Here is a 20,177-nt window from a genome sequence, read left to right on the forward strand (position 1 = left end):
AGCATAAACAAATCAGGTGGGAAACAAGAGACATTATTATAATAAATATATTTTATTTTCTTTTTCTCTTACAGTTCAAGAAAATGAGACATTACTGTAAGCTAAAAGGATATCTCTGCGTTTGGAAACACTCTTTGCCATTTCATCAATACAGATTGTTGGCTTGGAAATTAGAAACCAATATTTAATTAATATATAGTGTGTTGTTATACAGTGATAATAAGTATTTGATCTTAAAAAGGGGTATCATGGCAAAAGTAATGTGGGATACAGTAGATCCAAATAAGGAGTTTCCCAAACATTTGACACCATTCTACTCAATCCAACCTTCCCCAGAACCTCTGAAAGAGTTCCACAAACAACACTGCCTCACATACACACACACACAAGGAGTAAACCAAATAGTTAAATCATTTTGTCCTCAAACTGCCTCTAACTTAACCCCCCCCCAAAACCCAAACCACCAAAACCAACCAATAATCACAAATGCATTTTTTTAGAAAGAAGACAGATTCTTCTCCAAAACCAGCAGACATTTCCTTTGAGGAAGATAGAGTTGACCTAAATGGAACCATTCAAACATATTCAAGTTTTACCACAACTATAATGGCTGGAAGTTTTAGAGTAGTGTCTCTCAAAAGGGGCGCAGGAAGTGCTGCATCCCATTATATGTGTGCCTTGTCTCATGGTCCTGTCTGAGACCACATCAGGGGAGCTATTGTTACTGGTGGTGATACACCACATCTCTTCAGTATTAAGACGTTGAAAACAAACAGAAAGAGAGAACCACTATATTAAAAGATACCTTCCCAGTGAAACCTTCAAATGCCCACTGCCTACCTTCTTGACTTGGGTAAAACTATCCCCACGTTAGACACCTCATATATAAACATGAGATCTTAAGGTTTACTATATTTGACACATTTTACACTGAATGCTTCCAGATCAGTGTCCTGCAAATGGTTTTAAAGTTTTAACCTCAAAGTGTACAACAGGCCTCAAGTTTACCAACCTGAAAAATAATTTGAAATGCTTGGTCATCTTACTCTGTTGATTTAGCATTTTATTTTCATCATTAAGTATGATGAAAGGCAACATGAGTAAAGATTAGATAATCCAGATACCCTTCACATAATCCAGACATCCTTCAAATTAATCATTATCTTCCAACTACTTCAGAACTAAACTGAGAACATTGTTGTTAAGTGCCATGAAGCTGTAGGGAACCAGAGTGACCCTATGAACGAAAGTCTTAAACACAAAACTTTCATCTTTTCTCTAAGTTCATAGAGTTTCCAGAGGCAAGCTTTTTTTGGAAGTGGATGCCACTCTTGCTTCCAATCCTGTTTTATTCAGGAGCTCCACAGAAACATTACTATTTATAAGCAAAATAGTTTAACAGTCATTATGTCTTTGGCATCACAGAAAAAAAAAACACAAACCCCAACCACATTTAAACTCGGTACCTTTCTTCCACCATAAAACTGAAGTTACAATCAAATGAAGTGGGAACCCACAGACCCTGCTGGTGTAGAATTCCACAGTTAGTGTCAGATTATTGCCAAAACCCCAAATTTTGTACTAGAGTTTGCAGTTAATGTGTGTAAAATTTACCAGCCCATATAGTTTTCTTTTATAAACCTGCTTTTCCCAAAGGAAGTAAACAGATAATAAAACACATGACCTCATATTCCTTGACCTTACTCAGCTAATAAAAATAACTAGTGGCCCGTGGAGGATTGGGCTGTGAGCTATTTACATGGCCATTTCAGGGTCTGGGCTGGTTAATCGTAGAAGCAGTATTCCAAGATGTAGAGATGAGGCTATTCCTGAGTCAGCACAGCACAGCATAGCACAGGACATCATCCTGAATTGTGATAGAAGGTCCCTTCCATTATTAGCAAGTGTGGATTAGGATGATGGATCTCTGTTAAAAAATGCTTTGCCTTGGCATTTATGTAATCCCTGAAAACACCATGAAATACTGAACTTTAATTGGTACTGCAGCAAATGAGAAAACACCTGGGCTATTGGTAGTAGAAAGGTTCCAAAGGAAAAGTAGAGGATACATCCCCGATGTTGAGTGGCTGAAACACAGATGAAGCAAAACAAAGTTTTTAATCCTAGAAAGCACAGCCTGCCCTTAAGTCTGGCATCTGACCTTCTTAATATTGAAACCCTGAAGGGGACATGATCCAGTGCACTTTCTTTAAGAAACTACGTTCAATCTATTGAAGCCGACCTTCTGATTTGTTCCAGGAATCTGCATTCGTCACAAATCCCCCAGGTATTTCTTAATCACAAAAAAGCCTGAGAATCACTGCATTTGGTCTTTAGCACCTGCTATACATGAATGTGTCAGAGATGATGAGGATGGCACGGGAGAGGACAGGGGTCACCTCTGTTGTTCATAGGGTCACTATGAGTCATACTCAACAACATCTAACAACAACAAACATGAATGCAAAATCTGACAGTGTATTTGAGATGCTGATGCAGTACCAAATGTATGGCACTCTCAAACAGAGCACTTACATTGGTCTAAAAATTGGCAGATGAGCACAATGATTAATACTAATTCCTACAGTTAATACGTGTTTCCTTCCACACATAATGATTAATGGCACCCATGGGCAACAAGAAAACAGAGCATAACAGAACATATAACACACAGCTATTGGTCGTGGATTTTTAAGGAAAATACTTTCAAATGCCAAATCCATAATACTATAGGAACTTTCACTTTGAAGGCAGAATAGACTTGGGGAGAGAGGGAAAGGTAAGGAGCTTCTCCTTTTCCCTTTTACTAAGGAGAAGATAGGAAGACCCAGCCCATCCAACCTAGTTCTCCTTATTCTCGGATGTCTTCCAGCTCAGACCCCCATCTCTCAGTGCTTCCACTTACACATCACCCCCTCTCTTGGACCCTCCCAGTGACCCTGTCTGCTCATTGCCTCTTGAAGTAGCAGACAGGCCACCACTGAAGGTCCTGGGAGAAACCCTGCAATGTGAAATCTACTTTGGTGGCACAAGTTCCATTTTCATAGAGTAATACAGAGCTGCATGGCAGTGTGTTTCACTCAATTGTGTTTCAGTAAAATTGGCAAACATGTTGTAAATGAATTAAAGATGCAGAGCCACTGGTGGACTCGAACGCCTAGAGAGGCATGACCTTTTTGATAGCGTAATTCCTTGCAGACGAGGCCACCAAAACCCCTTCAGAGAAATACTCAGAATGTGCCTTAAAAACTTGTTTAAACCCATATTCCCCTTTGACAATCACACACAGAATCAGTGCACATTTAGCAAAATTTTCCCAACTAACATATCTCTTTGACATAAGTCCATTCAAAAGAGACAAGACATCAATCATTACGGATATTTTAGGCCATTATACCAAGCACTGTGGACAGGACGTTGCAGTTTATTGTTGGCACCTGGCATGAAAAGCTGTGTTCTGAATCATGTTTCTTTTGTATGTGATTCTGGCTCGGGACTCCGGTACAGAGCAGCTGAGAAGTAAAGGATGTTGATGAGGCTGAAGATGACACACAGAAGTATGGCTCCAGAGATCTGGAAGAATGAAAGGGGCTGGGAGAAGGCCAGGAGCCATTCCTTCCTCAAGGTCTTGTCCAGAAGTATGGCTTCCATCTGCATGTGTGTGGCCAGGATCACGCACACGTGAAACAGCTGATGACTGTGACCTACAGCAAACACACGAAAGCCAACAAATCAGCCACAGAAATAAAAGCAGCACTGATACAAGCTACAGTATGTGTGCTGAAACAACACACTAGACTAAAGAAGGCAGAGACAAGAGAGCACATACTGGGTGACTGCATTTGTATGAAGCAGTCAAGAAATCAAAAGACATAATGCATTAGACAAACCTGCTGTCAGGGACTTCTTGTGCTGAAGAACAAAGATGTCTGCTAAAGGATTAAGGCACGCCTGTCCCAAGCCATATTTTTTCTTTAATTTTTGCCATGATATTTTTTTTCAACTGCTTCCTGTCCATCTGAAATTTGGATAGTGAATAAGGAAGACTAAAGACGAACTTATGCCTTTGAATTGTGGTATTGGAGAAGAGTGCTGAATATCTCATCGACTGCCAAAAGAACAAACAAATTTATCTTGGAGGATATGCAACCAGAGTGCTCCTTAGAGGAGAGAATGGTGAAGCTTCATCTCACATACTTTGGACATGTCAGGAAATACCAATCCATGGAAAAACACATTATTGACACAGTGACTATCAAAAAGCATAGTGGAAATTGGGAAGATGGTGTAAGATAAGACAAGGTTCTGATCTATTGTTTAGAGAGAGGGTCTTTATGACTCCATAGCACCTAACAACATTCAATTGAAATGTCCACAATAGGAAAAACTATCAAAGACAGAAAGTCAATTAGTGTTTGCCTCAGGAAGGGATGAGGAAGAAGATTATCAGTATATGGCCTACGGGATGATGACGAAAATATTCTAAAACTGGTTATGGTGATGGTTGTACAACCTGGTAAATTAATGAAAAACAAACCAAAAAAATCACTGAATTGTGTATATGAAATGGGAGGATTTTATGATCCAAAAAAATAATTATTTAAAAACTTATTTAAAAACTATAATGTGAGCAAAATTAAAAAGCCATCAGAATAAGTCAATTTCACTTGAAAAAACAACTTATACACTCATCCCACTTTTCAGATGAAAAAGGTAGGTACTACGTTCTTTTTAAAGACCCATCGCTGATAGCCAGCCTGATCTATTCAGCAACAGACATGACCAGAAAACATTCCTCTTTTACAGCTTACTGGACCCCATCTCACAACCCACAGCAGAGGGAGGGACATGCTGATTTGGTGGGGTTCATGAGAAAAGTTCACGGATTGGAATCACTTTGGGGGACAACCATTTAAAACCAGGAGGACGATGAGAATACCACAGAGAAATTAAGTAAGGATTCATCTTTGTTTAAAAATTAAAAGTTCAATATTTCACTGCCAATGTGTATCCCAGGGTTGTTAGGTGCTGTTGAATTGAGTAGAACTCATAGAAACCCTGTCAATAAAAGACCCTGTTCCATCCTGTCCATTCTCACACTTCTTGACACACAGAAGCCCATTGCAGCAGTCACCATGTCAATCCACCCGGTTGAGGGTGAGGCAAAGTCTCATCATTCTTGCCTCCAAATAGCACTCCAGCTCACCCTCTCCAAGATATTTGTTCTCTTGGCTGTCCATAGAATATTCAGTGTTCTTCTCCCACACCTCAGCTCAAAGGCGTAAATTATTTTCCTATGATCCTTATTCATTGTCCAGCTCCCAGATGTATAGTAAGTAATTGGAAAGACTATGGCCTGAATCAGATGTACTTTACTCTTCAAACTGACATCATTACTCCTCAATAATTTGGAGAGGCCCCTGACTGCAGATTTTCCCATTTCAATGTGTCTCCTTATTTCCTGACTGCTGGTGTATATCCCAGGGTAAGTAATTTTTTTAAAAAAATAATAATGTGTCCCAGAAAGGATCCAGTCTTGGGCCACCTCCACTATGGAGCAGAGCAGAGTCAGGAATAAGATTAAAAGAATAAGAATTCTCAAGTGGATGTTTGGTAAGTCCCTTACAACAGGGAGCTCCCGACATCTGGGTCTGTGCCTCCCAGGAGCTCCCGACATCTGGGTCTGTGCCTCCCAGGAAGACCACCATCTCACTCAAGCTATAATAATGGCATGCCTAAGATTCCCAGATCTGTGTAGTAGTCAGCCAAGTAGTTTCTTGTCTGGCAGAGAGTTTTGCTCTGCAAGAACATAGCCTCCAAGCCCTGGCTACACTCACCAATTGAGGCTCACATCTGCCTCAGTTAAGGAGGGCAATAAAAGAATGGGAAAGTTTACCAGTATTGGAGGTGTCTGTAATGTGACTGCAGCTGGAAGAATGATTTCAGCAGGCCTGCCTAACAGAACAGGGAAGGCTTTCCTGTGCACCCCACTCGCATGCCAGCCATGTGAACGTTAGCCCTTTCTACAGTCTCACAGGCTAATCTTAAAGAATCACACATCCAACTGACTATGTTATTGAAGAGCTGAAAGCCTTCTGCTAACGACCGACCCGTCTTGTAAATGGATAAGGTGACTGAAACAAGGGGCACATACTGTGAGGATGTTCACTGTACACAGAGCTGACTTGAGGGCCAATAAGGACCTGTCTGATGGTATTAGGCAAATTTCCCCCAAAGGGGTTTTTCCTCTGCTCAGCAGAGGGGCATTTGGCTGAGTGGTTCCCTGCCTTCCAATAATCGTCCCAAGAGAGAGGGCTACACGTGCAAACAGAACACTAAGTAGCCCAGGACTAGTGTTCCTGCAGCCGCTGAAAACCTCATTCCTGGTTACCTCTGCTTAACCAGAGTGAGGCTGGGGAGGTACATTCAGTGGGCTAATTCCTGTATCCTCCAGTTCTCTGACCCTTCTTTTCCTCCCTTTCTGAAATCTGCCCTTATAAACTTTTTTTTTTTAATTAAAATCTTTCTGGAAGCAAAGAAACAGGATAATACTACTAATCAGATCCAAAAAAACAAACCTAGCCATGGCTCTTACTTAAAAGGAAATGGGAAAACCACGAATGAGATGCGTTTGGGGAGAGCCACAGGGTTCCTGACCATCATCTCTCAAAAAGGCCGATAATCTCAACCCAAAGACTTAGGTCATGAAAGTGACACAAAAGTACCCTCCCCCCAGCCATCCCAAAGCCAGGGTTGGGGGACATTCTGCAAGGCTGTTCCCAGCCTTCCCTGGGAAAGGACTCTATCAGCAGGTGAAAGCCCACCCCTGTCTTGACCACTCATATCTCGGGCTTCACCTGGAGAACCCGGTGGAGGCCCTGTGATTGCCGGTTGGGGTGGGGCCTGAGAGTTGGTGAGTCTAACAGGTTCCCGGGGCATGCTGATGCTGCTCTGGATACCCCACCTGAGGACTACTGCTCTACCAGCAGTCTATCAGTGGACAGTCCCATCAGTGGATACAGTAAAGCCGCCTCCCACCCACCATGAACTAGACAAACACTGTCCCATCTTCTGCACAGCCCCTTGCTGTCCAGGGCCAGTGCCACCTGCACCGTTTCTTTCCTCAATGTTCATTTAACCTGATGTCATGTGCTGGGTAATAAAGGAACCAATCCTGACATACTGCTGAAGCCCACTGCTGTTACATTGATTCCATTTCATTGCAACCCAATGCTGGGCTTCTTTATGGGAGATTACTTATCTTTCTCCCTCAGAGTAAATAGTGGATTCAAACCTCTGACCTTTTGGTTAGCAGTCTGACACCCTATGCCCTATGTCGCTAGAGCTCCTTCACATCCCATAGAAATGCTTTGGCGTCCTGGTCCCCCACCTCCCTCTTTCTCCATAATTTCATAACCTCCATAATCCTCATAATCACTACAGACATCTTGAACCTGCCACCTCACAATCTCACTTCATCTGTGCCTGTGCCTGGAGAATTTGGTAGGAAATGTAAAATAAATGTGTGTCTGGGACAGCGTCATTCTTGAAAAGTTGCTTCTTTCCCTGCTGTGCCTGCTTCTTTGAGCTGGGCATGTGGGTTTCAGAGATAAGACCCCCCACCCCCACCCACCCTGCCCCCGACAGAAGGGCCCTGAGCAGCAGAACCACCACACACTCACCGATGTAGTCAAAGCATCCTGGAGCCAGGCGCTCTGGCAGGTGTGCAGAGTAGAAGAATGAGGCCAGCAGGGTCATGGCCATGTGCTTCTGATGGTACATGCTGGCTTCGTTCTGTGCACTTTCCCCTGGGAACAGGAACAGCTGCAGGGATTCAAAGAAACATCAGATCCTGAGAGGAGGACACGCCTCATGGGAGCTGGGTTTCTTCTCATCATCTGCAGCCAAGACCATGGGGAACTCTGACAACCTCACGTCTCAGACACACAGCGTGGACGTCAAAGGCCAGGGTTCTCATTTCCTAAGCTGTGTGAGGCATGAAGCTGACCTCTCAGGGATTTGTGTGGGCAGAATTCCTCACCTGAGGGTGATGGGTTGAAACCCAGGCAAATGTATTCTAGTTCACTCAGTGCTCATGAGAGCCTTCTGAGTGACTGAATTTCAAAATATTTTTTTTAATGGAAAAAGGAAGGTGAGAAAAGGAAGAAGGTGGGAAGGGAGAAAAGGAGAGGAAAAGAGAAGAAAAGTCCTATTATATCCAGTGTCACCCTGACAGTGAAATGTAAATGATATGATAAAAGGTGATGTATTCAGCATTTCAACATCCTTTCAACCAGCACATCCTCCAGACTCAAGCTCCTAACTAAGACTTAACCACACTAGTCGCAACTGAGTCAGTGTCAACTCAGGGCAAGTCCAAGTGCATACTGGAACTGCACCCCACAGAACTTTCCAGGCACAGATTGCCAGGCTTCTCCTCCAAGGCTTTTCCTCTGGGGGAGTTTGAACTCTCAACCTTTTGGTTAGTATCTGAGTGCCTAACCTTTTGCACTACCCTCAACAAAAAGAATGCTACTCACTGCCTTCAAGCTGGGCTGCCTACCATGGAGTGTTGAAGACAATAATCATTGTGGAAGCTGATTACCACATCTTTCTTCTTCAGAGCAACTGGTGGTTTCAAACCACTGACCTTTTGGTTAGCAACTAAGCACATTAACCACTTCATCACAATGGTTCATTCCTTTCAATACCACCCAAACTCAAAAAACACACCTCCACTGAGCGGATTTCATCTCACAATGACCCTTCATCAGTCTGCCAAAGCCTGATCCCAATGGGGAGATACCGCCCATCTTCATTGCAAAGAGCTGCCAGTGGATTCAAGCTGCCGGAACCTTTGGGTTTGCAGCACAACACTGCATACTACACCACCAGAGCTCCTTCTGTACCACCTCCTATGTACTATCTAGTCAGACCGACTTACCGCTGACCCTCCACTGGCTTCTTGAGGCAGTAAATCACGTATCGTTTATCTTTCTCTGGGGTAGATGAGTTAGTTGGTGGATTCAAACTAATGCCTTTGTGTTGATAGCGCAACTTCTTACCACTATGCCACCAAAGCTCCCTTCTGTCATACCACTTATTGTCATTGTGTGCCATTGAGTCAGAACTGACCCATAGCTGACTCTCCAGCAGGTTTTTAGACATCAGTAAATCACACGGGAGTAGATTGCCCATCCTTCTCCCACAGAGCAGCCGGTAGATTCAAACTTTGTAACTTTGGGATTGCAGGGCAGCTTCTAAGAACCAGACCACCAGAGTTCTCTCTGCATCACCTGTTGTTAGGTGCCATCAAGTTGAGTATGACTCAGAGGGACTCTATGAACAACAGACCTGAACCCTGTCCTGTCTTGTGCCATCATCATCATCATCATCATCATCGTCATCGTCATCGTCATCATCTCTGATACACTTGAGCCCATTGCTCCTGTTACTGTGTCAATCTACCTCATTGGGGAGTTTTCCTCTCTTTCATTGACCCTCCACTTTTCCAAGTATGATATCCCTTTCCAATAAATAGTCTCTCCAGCAACATGTCCAAAGTATGAGAGACAAAATTGTATCATTATTGCCTCTAAGGAACACTTTAGTTGCATCTTTTCCAAGACATATCTGTTTGTTCTTTGGCAATCCATAGGATATTTAGCACTCTTTTCCAACACCACAGCTAAATTGAAAAGACCATGGCCTGAATCAGACACATCTTAATCTTCAAACTGGCATCATTGTTCTTCAGCATTTTGGAGAGGTCCCTGACACCAGACTTGCCCAGGCTATTAATGAAGTTCCTTTGATCCTTCTGCCACATTACTATTCATAGAGTCCAGCTTCATGAGTTATTTGCTCAGCATATAGACTGAATAAGTGTGGAGAAAGGATACACCCCTGACATGCACCTTTTCTGATTTTAAACCCGGCAGTACTACCTAGCTCCATTCAGACAACAGCATCTTGATCTAGTTACAGATTTCTCCAGAGCACAATTAAGTGTTCTGGGATTCCCATTCTTTTCAACGTGAGCTATAATTTGTTATGACCCACACAGTCAAATGTCTTTGTATAGCCAATAAAACACAGACATTCTTACGGTTTTCTCTGCTTTCACCAGGATTCATCTGACATCAGAAATGATATCTCTAGTTCCACGGCCTGTTCTAAACCCATCTTGAACTTCTGGCAGCTCTCTATCAATGTACTGTTCCAGCCATTTTTGAATAATGTTCAGCAATATTTTACCTGCATGTGATGTTGGTGATATTGTTTGATAACCCTTCTAGGGATGAACAATTAAGACTTCAAGGCTCAGAAATCCCTGCAAGGTCTCCAAGACACAAAAATGATCTAATTACAGTCACTGCACTATTTTAGCACGAATGTTATTTCTATAATATCATTATAAATAATAATAGTGACTTGCTCTAACTTAGGACACTAGGCCATCCTCTTTATTTGCATTTCCTTTGAGCCTCAACAATAATTAAAAGATGGGTGAAAAAGAAAACAAAACCCATGGCTGTGGAGTCTATTCATACTCACAGCCACCCATGTAACAAAGTGGAACTGTCCTGTAGGGTTTCCGAGCCTGTAATCTTTACAGAAAGAATCCTGGTAGCACAATGGTTAATTACTTAGCTTCTGACTGAAAAGCTGGCAGTTGAAACCCACTAGCTGCTTGGAAGGAAGAAAATGTGGCAGTTGGTCTCTGCAAAGATTCTAACCTTGGAAACACTACGGAGCTGTTCCGATCTGTCCTGTGCGGCCACCATACATTAGATCAGCTTGATGGCAATAAGTAATCTCTTTAGCAGACTGACACATATTTCCCCTGTGGACTAGACCTTTTTCTCTCATTGCCAACAAGTCATAACTGACTCATGGTTTTCAGAGGCTGTACATTGCACAGGAGGGGATTGTCCATCTTGCTGGTGGATTCAAACCACCTGCCTTTGGTTTGGAGGCACAACTCTGTATCCTCTACACCACAAGAGCTCCCTTGAGGAGTAGCTTGCTCATCTTTCTCCCACAGTGCAGCTAGTGGGTTTGAACCCTATACCTCTGGGTTGGCAGCACAGCTCCTTACCACTAAGTGACTAGAGCTCCCTTGAGGAGTACCTAGTGTGTTTAAATCATTGACCTTTTGGTTAGCAGCTCAGTATTTAACATGGGGCCACCAGAGTAGCTAGGCAGACCCTATTGTTGTATGCTGTTCAGTGGGAACCAATTCATAGCTGATATTCCAATGGATTTTCAGAGGCAGTAAATTGCACCAGAGGAGACTGCCCATCCTTCTCCCTTGGAATAGGTGGTGAATTTGAACCACATGCCTTTGGGATGGCAATGCAGCTTCTTACCACTGGGCCATCAGAGCTCTGTTATTTTTAGGTGCTATCAAGTTCAGTTTGACTCAGCAACCCTCTGAACAGCCTTCCTGAAATCTGCCCTATCCTGTTCCATCCTCACCATCTCTGAGACACTAGAGCCCATTGTTGAAGTCACAGTGTCGATCCATCTCATTAGGGGTCTCCCTCTCCTTCCCTGACCCTCCATCTTTCCAAGTATGATGTCCTTTTCCAAGCAATAACCTTGCCTAGCTACATGCCCAAAGTATGAAAGATGAAGTTTTGTCATCCTTGCCACCAGTGAGCACTCTGGTCTCACCCTTTCTAGGATATCTGTTTGTTCTTTTGGCAGTCCGTGGGATACTTAGTACTCTTCTCTAGCATCACAACTCAAAGGCCTCAATTATTCTTCTGTCATCCTTATTCATTATGCAGCTCTGTAATGCATAACAGGTGATTGAGAAGACCCTGGCCTGAATCAGGCACACCTTAGTCTCTAGCCTGACATCATTGCTCTTCAGTATTTTGGAGAGGTCCCTTAAAGGAGACTTGTCCAATGCAGTATGTCTCTTGATTTCTTGACTGTGGGAACTAAGGGTGTTGACTGTTGATCTAAGCAAAATGAAATCATTACAGCTTCAATCTTTTCTCCATTTTTGTAATGCTGACTGTTGGGCCTGTGGTGAGGATCTTTGTCTTCTTGATGTTGAGATGATCTATAATGAAGGCTGTAGTCGTTGATCTTCTGAAGCAAGCACTTCATATCCTCCTCACTTTTAGAATGCAAAGTTGTGTCATCAGCATAAAGCAGGTTGTTGATAAGTCTTTCTCCAATCCTGATGCCACACTCTTCTTCAAAGAGTATGGCTTTAAGACTTTTTATTAGCTCAGCATACAGACTGAATAGGTATGGAGAAAGAATACAACCCTGATGCACATCCTTCCTGATTTTAAACCATGTGATACTCTGTTCTCACAACAGCTTCTTGGTCTAGGTATAGATTCACAATTAAGTGTTCTGGGATTCCCATTCTTCTCAATGTGATCTATAGTTTGTTATGACCCATGCAGTCAAATGCCTTTACATAGTCAATGAAACTACTAACCTCATTTACATATGAGGAAACTGGCCCAAATTGGCTAACTGATGTACAAACCACTAAGAGGTGGCAGAGTCTGGATGTGAATCCAGTCAGGCTGGTTCCAGAGCCTGTGTCCTTCACAACTCTACCTAGAGTTGGCCTTCTGTCTTCACTGTTCCTGATCAATCTGATGCAACTTCGAGCTGGAAGTACCCAGTGATCAGAATCCTAGAATGCAGCGCTGTCGTTGAGGTAGGAGCAGGGGACAGTGCTGCGTGTCCCCATCTCTGGGTCTTCTCCAGGCCCCCATAGCTGAGGAGAGGGAATGAAGGATCTTCCCTGGGTTGTCTGGACCTCATGAGAACCCCCCACAGGGAGGCGAGGGGGACTCTTCCTACTGAATGCTGGCTTTTAAAAAAAATTTATTTTTTTTCTTACAGATTTTTTTATTAACTTTTAGAAAATTTCTGTTCCATACAGTCCTTCATTTACATGATATTTCGTTCATTTATATATTTTTCCTTTTTTAAATTTTTTTAACATTAATTTTAATGAACGTTTACAGAGATTTTGGATTTCCATACATCGATTGTTGCATTTTTCTCCCTACCCACCCCTCCCCCTAGTTCACTCTTCTCTTTGAAAAGTAAAAGAAAAATTATTTCATTGGTCTAGCTGGCTTTGTGCCAGGTGTCCTGAGTTCTTCAGACTCACTGTTTCCCTTTAATCTCACTATCGTCCATCTCCATGGAGGTGTTAGCCTCATTCGTAGATAGGGAAACAGGAGCTCTGAGAGGCTGTTACACTGCCTGAGGCCACACAGCCAGTGAGCGGTGAGACTAGGATTGAAACTCACATCCACATGATTTGAGAATACGTGGACTTTCCCCTTTCTTGTTCCTCTTCTACATCCTCATCCTTCATAGTCTTTGATTCCTGTCTATCCTTTAGAGGCCTTCTTCTATCATGCCTTTTTCCTCAATACCAATGACGAAGCTTTGTCTCACACACCTTGGCACTGTTTTAGGAAGGCAGCTTCCTTGGAAAGGAACTTCATACTTGGAAAGATGGAGAGTCAGTGTAAGAGAAAAAGACCTTCAACAAGATAGACTGACACAGTGACTGCAGCAAGGAGTTCAAGGATGGCGCAGGGTTCAGAGCTGTTGTTCAGAGGGTCACTGTGGGTCATACTCGACGCGAAGACACCAAACAACAATAACACAGTTACTGTTACAACAGTAATAGTGTGTTATTGTTGTTGTCAAATACTGTCATTAACTATGACTTATAGCAGCGATGATACAAAGAAGCTTTGTCAAAACTTTGGCCTCTCCTGCACCTCTCCTCATCATGACCCCTGCCCGGCCCAAGCCCACTGAGCAGTCTCTGTGTCAGTCCCTCTCGTTGAGGGTAATATATAATAATGTGTTTATCAGACACTTACCACAAGGCAGCAGCTTACCTGTTGCCTTACTTAATCTTCCCCACTCTGGTGGGAGGAGGTGCTATTATAATATTCATTTTACAGGTGAGGAAAATTGTTGCTAAATCTTCCCAGAACTTGCAGCAAGAGAGTATTAGAGTTACTCTAGGGGACCCCAAGTCACATCAGACTTGGAGGAAGTGCAGGGCGCTCCTTGGAGGCAAGGATGGTGAAACTTGTTCCTTGTACTTAGGGCATGTCGTCAGGAGGGCCAAGTCCTTAGAAAAAGACATCATGCTGAGAGGTGTAGAGGGTCAGTGAAAGGTAGGAAGACCTTCAAGGAGATGGACTGACACAGTAACCCCCAAAATGGACTTGAACATGACAGAGATTGTGAGGATGGTGCTGGACAAGGCAAGGCTCAGTTCTGTCAGTCACAGGGTTGCTGTGAGCCAACAGCAAGGGGACCCCAGGTGCCTCCCCTGCTCAGCTCTCCATAATGCTCCACATCCCCAGTCAGCACTGTGTGCTGGTGCATCTCCTTTTGTTTGTGGGCCCACCGTGGCCATGCCATCTCCTAATGCATTAAGACCACCCCGACATCCTAATTCCCCTGCATGTCCTACAGTGCCCAGCACAATGCATTCACCTGGAGGAGCTCAGAAATAGCTGACTCCCCATTGCCTTTGTGGCTAAGGAGAAGCAGTCAGGTCACTTACTCGGTAGAAGATGGGGAAGGAGTCCCAGGTGTAGGGATAAGCAAAGGCGAGGACGCGAAGAATCTTGCAGAGCCTGGGCTTCTGGATTTCAAGAAACCTAAACCGAGGGAGGAAGAGAGAGAAATGGCAATGAAAAGTTCCATATTTTAACACATGTACACAGTATAAAATACACAGTGTGCTACCCAAGAGAGTTGGACAATGGAAATAGCTAAGGGCTAATATATAATCAATAGTGATGATCATTTTCTTACAACTTCCAACTGTTGGCAGTGTTTCCCCCAGCCTTTTCTAATTCTACCTTGATGGAAGTGACTCGACCCCAGATGTGTAAAGATTTCAAGGGACTACATCTCTTGATACTATGAGGAACAACAGTATGTCAATAAAGTATCAATAGTACCACAAAAGTACATTAATAAAGCCAGGAAGGAGGGACTGGGAAGAAAGACTTGTTTTAAAGATGGCGAAGAGCCTTTTAAATACTCAGTAAGCAATTAGAGACTTTGAGAGAGACAGCACGTTGGTCCCAGCAGCACAGACACCTCAGACAAGTATGCTGTGAAGGTTAAGATACACTTAACGACCACGCTTGTACACAGACGAAATGTGTGTCTTACAGCTTCCGCAAAGCACACAACACATGTTAAATGCACGTGCTAGTTACATTCACAGATGATTTATGTGAAAAAGAACAATTGGGCCTCCCAGATGATTGATTTTCATGAAGGAATTCTGAGACTTAACTACGCATTTCATCATTTTGAGTGGGGTTTGGAATATTTAAGTCACCACCCATAAAAGCATGCTCGATGTCCAGGGGAAATGGGTGAAGTATGAAGTCTCCTTTCTCTGCCCTCTCCCAATCCACCACCACTCCAAAGAGAAGTGAAGTCAACCTTGAAAGGAGTGATGCTGATTGCTCATAGAAAGGTAAGTCCTCCGAGATCAGACAAGGTGTCAGCTGGCCGGTGGAGGTGGGACAGCACCGACAGACACACCAGGAGGACGTGGAGAATACAAATGACAAAGCCATTCACAGAACACTATGGCCTAGAACCTTATCTCAGGGAGAGATATGTTCTTGTGCCCAAGCTGTCCCACCAAGGCCAAGTAGCATGGGAGGTCCCTCTTTGATACTACAGTGTATTGCAAGGGCTTGGGACCCCTGATACTCATGGGATTGGAGGGTGAGACCAGAGTCTCCAGTAACACAGGAGTTATGTAATACCAAGATGCAAAGACTCTTGTGTGTGTTGGAGGGCGGGAGCACTGTTTGAATGCAGTCGGTGGACAGGGGAGAAACATTTAAGCCCTTCTCAGATTCAACTTATAAGTGTGACACTCATCACCCTTTCTAGGAGGGACAGGGTCTATGTCTTGTTGCCATCATTGTCTCTAGACACTCTTTCCCAGTCCGCAAACCTGGCCTTTCTCCTTCAAACGTAGCCCCTGACTCCTCCCCCTGCACCCCAGGCCACTTTTTTCTAGCCAGGCTGCTTACATCTTGCCCACTGGGGCACCAGGGGCTGTGCCTTCACCTCCAGGTGGTGGGGCTCTCAAGAGCAGAAGAGGATCTACCCAGTCCAGCTCCACAGCTTGTCTGAGCCTATGGATTTGACCAAGCTGTTGCTGTCCAGTCCTCAGGGCTGCGAGCAAGGGCTGCCTGATGAAGAGCCAGACCTTTTTCTGGAGGAAGAAGCCAGCACTGTGGGCCATGTGAAGCCCCCTAGACTCCTCGAGTCCACATTTATGCTTCTCCTTTCCTGACACTGGTTAGAAATTAGAAGCCCATCGTAGATTCCAGGTAGAGAAAGAAGAGGAAATGCCCAGAGGAGGAAGAGGAACAAGCGACCTCAGTCCATTACCTCCTCAAACACGAAGCTGAGTCATGGATAAAGCATGAACCCCAGGAGGGGTCAGGTAGGACGGTGCTGCAAAAGAGGTGACTTCATGTGGCATGTTGGAACTGGATGAACATGTTTGAATCCCAGCTTTGCCATTCATGACCATGTGATCACATGACCACAAAGGTCACTTTAAGTGCCTCAGAATGTGAGTGTGTACCACAGGGGACACTGAACAGATGGGATGAGATGATACTCAGAGGCATTAGAAGATGCAGAGAGTAAACTTAAAGGGAAAAAAAGAAAGAAAAAGGAACTGTTGTGAGGATCCATTTTCTCTCTTTCCCAATCTTGTAACTAAGTTGTAACAGAAAACAGGAACAGACAGGGTTTGCCTAGAGTCAGATGAGTTAATGAGAGGTGACACTAGGATTTAAAGCCAGGTCTGTTTGACTCTATGGACTTGTTGCTAACAGAGGCTACTCCTTGGAGAGGGGCTTGGAAAAGTGGAGGGTTAGTGGGAGAGATGAAGACCTTCAACCTGGTGGATCGACACAGTAACTGCCACAGTGGGGCTCCAGTGTCAGAGAGTGTGAGGATGGCACATGATAGGGCAGCAGTCAGATCTGTTCAGAGTCGCTATGAGTTGTATTCATAGGAACATAATAACAACAACATCTGGCTCGAAGTTTCACACCCTTTGTCCTCTTCAACCTTCAGACCACCACCTTTACCCTCACACACATGACCAGAGGTCCCAAAACACACTCCCTGCCTGTTCCGCCTTCTTCGTGGACTGGCAGAACCTCCCTCCAGCCCCCAACCGCAGCCAGCCGCTCCCCCCTTCCTCATGCACTGCCGCCTTCACCACCTGCAATTTCTGAGTTAAAAGAGACAGGATGCTAAAGCCTGCTTCTTCCAGTGGCCACTTACACACTATGAAGGCAGGCTCTGGCTCCTGAGGGCCATGCCCCCAAGCATGGATTTCCTGTGACAACATTCTGAATAAATTCTTCCCCAGGGGCAAATGCACCAACCTCTCCTGCTGCAAAGCCAATGAGTCTACAGGGAGGGAAAGAAAGAAAGAGAAAAACTGACCTGGAAAGAGCAACAGAGGAAGGGGGGAAAGCAAGAAAGCAGTAGCTACAGAGGAGGCGCCCTCTACTGCGGTGCAATCCCGAATCCAGCCACAGGGCACCGCCACAGGGCAGACATTAGGGAAGTGAGAGGCGGCAGTCCCAGCAGACCCACAGCCCCAGTGGGAAAAGTCTACAAAGCCCGCAGCTTAGGGCAGTCCCTGCAGCCCCACATTGAAGGGCGGACATCCTCCGCCCAGAAGGCTGATGGAAAGATGAGTTTCAGCAAAACGCCTCCTCCATTCAATACTAGTTTGTTGTCAAATCTGGCAAATCTCATGGCAACAAACAGGAAGGATTAGCAGCTGGAATTTTGGAACTACTTGCCTGAAGCTAGTGGGTCTTTGGCTGTGGATTCGAAAACTCTTCTTTCATGGCAGACACTAGGGGCTAGGTGGTGGGGTGTTATTGTCCAGGTGGTTTATTGTTTGGGAAAATTGCAGATACATGCTGTCTCCAACTGTCTGCTCGCAGCATCAGCAGCACCCTGCCGTCTTGTCAAGCTCTACACCCAGCTCTGACCTCTGAGGCCCCTTTCAAGTCTGTTCCATGCCTCCCTCTTGTCCATCCTGGCACTGCTCTGTAATTTCTACTTCGTCATCCCATGAGGCAGGTCACTTCCTGCAGGGAGGAAAATTCATCTCTCCTCCCTTACTGCAGAGACTACAGGATTGTACTCAGTATTTATATGGTGTTTTTTTTTTTTTTTAAAAAAAAGGGATGGATGAGCTAAAAAGTGACTATGGTGACTTGTACAGCAAACAACAATGTTTCTATAGGGAGTGAAGGCACTTTCCAGGGTTTTGTGGGTGACTGACATGAAAAAGGAGACTGGAGTCTCTTTCATTCTACCTTATGCCAAGCGCCATAAGGAAGTCATGTAGTTTTTGGTGCCCCTTCTCAGAAGTCACAGAATGAGAAAGCCGTTTTCTAAAGCATGTTCATTTGAACTAAATCTCATGATACCAAAAGCTGGTTGCCATGAAGTCATTTGAGAAGGGACTTCTCATCCTCATGTGTTAAAAGAGTAGAAGCACTCTATCAGGCTTTCTTGTCTGTAACCTCTATAGAGGGGAGCTCTGGTGGCCTAGTGGTAAAAAGCCACACCACAATCCCAAAGGCAGGTGATTCGAATCCACCAGCAACTCTATGGGAGAAAGATGAGCAATCTCCCACTGGAGGGTCAGCTATGTGTCAGTCCCAACTTGATGGCACACAGTGACAATCTCAATTGAAGCGGGCAGCCAGTTCCTTCTTATGGTTGTGGTATGGCTTCAAATCTCCCATCTTTAGGTTAGTTGTTATTAGATGCTGTCTTATCAACTACGGCTCGTAGCAACCCTATGAACAATGGTTCTGAATCCTTCCCTATCCTGTGCCATCTTCATCATCTCTGACACACTTGAGCCCACCATGACAGTCACCATGTCAGTCTATCTTATTGACTCTCTTCCTCTCCTTTGCTAACCCTCCACCTTTCCTAGCATGGTATCCTTTTCCAAGGCCTGGCCTCTCCTAACAGCATGCCCAAATTATGTAAGATGAAGTATCACTATCTTTAATTCCAACGGGCACTCTGGCTGCACCTTTTTCAAGACTGACTTGTTTGTGCTTTTGGTTGGTGGAGGAGGACAGTCCGTTCGTGCCACTCAGGGTTCTGTTGCATGAGAGGTACCATCAAGTTGATTCATAACCTACATGTGTCAGAGTAGAACCAACCTCCGCAGGGTTTTCAATGGTTGGGTTTTCAGAAGCAGAGTACTAACTAGGCTTTTTATCTGAGGTGCTTCTAGTTGGACTCGAACCTCTAGCCTTTGTATACAGCTGAGTACAATAGCCATTTTCACTACCCGAGCATTCTTATTCCATGATAATATATATGAGTCGAGAAATCATTCAGGAGACTATAAAATTCTAATGCTGAGATTTACTTTAATAGTGGGTGTTATAATAGAATGAGTGCAATTTCAAATCTATTTTCTGGCAAGCATTTGAGAATTCATGGTCTCCTGAGCTCAGGAAGGAGGAGGGAGGGGCAGAGCTTGGAGGAGAAATACTGAGAAGATACTGACACACTACATCCCCAGGCTTAACATGGTGCCTGGAGCACAGCAACATTCAGAGGATGTCAACTGGGCAGATTAATGGAAAGAAAGAAGGCTGGGAGGGTGAAAAAGCCATAGAGCTTCCTCATAAATAACAAGAATCCACTGTGAATGTAAATGGACTAAATGTTCACTTAAAAGGCAGAGAGAATGGCAGAGTGGCTTTAAGAGAAAACCCTGATCCAATACTACATGCTGTTTACAAAAGAGACATCTTAAAGTCAAGGACACAAATAGATTGAAAGCAAAAGGGTGGGAAAACAACATGTAATACAAATAACAACGACAACAAAAGAGCTGGAGTGGGAATTGTAACATTAAACAACACAGACTTTAAGAGAAAATCTGTCCCATGTGATAAAGATGGACACTGTTGTTGTTGTTATGTGCCTTCGAGTCGTTTGCGACTCATAGCGACCCTATGCACAAGTGCCCTAAACCCTGCTCTATCCTGCGCCAACCGCACTGCCTCTGACACACCCATCCCAATTACCCCAGTAACCGA

General features: G+C 44.2%; 1 protein-coding gene across 1 annotated transcript in view; it reads right to left on the bottom strand.

The window, feature by feature from the left end:
• Positions 1-3,462: 3,462 nt before the first annotated feature.
• The window catches only part of PAQR5 (progestin and adipoQ receptor family member V), a 41,905-nt gene continuing 25,190 nt past the window's right edge, over positions 3,463-20,177 (bottom strand). The window contains exons 6-8 of the mRNA XM_006888400.1: positions 14,585-14,681; positions 7,683-7,824; positions 3,463-3,704 (exon numbers count right to left, since the gene is read on the bottom strand). Coding sequence (XP_006888462.1) covers positions 3,463-3,704; positions 7,683-7,824; positions 14,585-14,681 — 481 coding nt within the window. The remainder of the gene's footprint in view (positions 3,705-7,682; positions 7,825-14,584; positions 14,682-20,177) is intronic.

This window comes from Elephantulus edwardii, unplaced genomic scaffold, assembly GCF_000299155.1.
Source record: "Elephantulus edwardii isolate Elephantulus edwardi_28Jun2011 unplaced genomic scaffold, EleEdw1.0 scaffold00066, whole genome shotgun sequence".
NCBI classification, from domain to species: domain Eukaryota; kingdom Metazoa; phylum Chordata; class Mammalia; order Macroscelidea; family Macroscelididae; genus Elephantulus; species Elephantulus edwardii.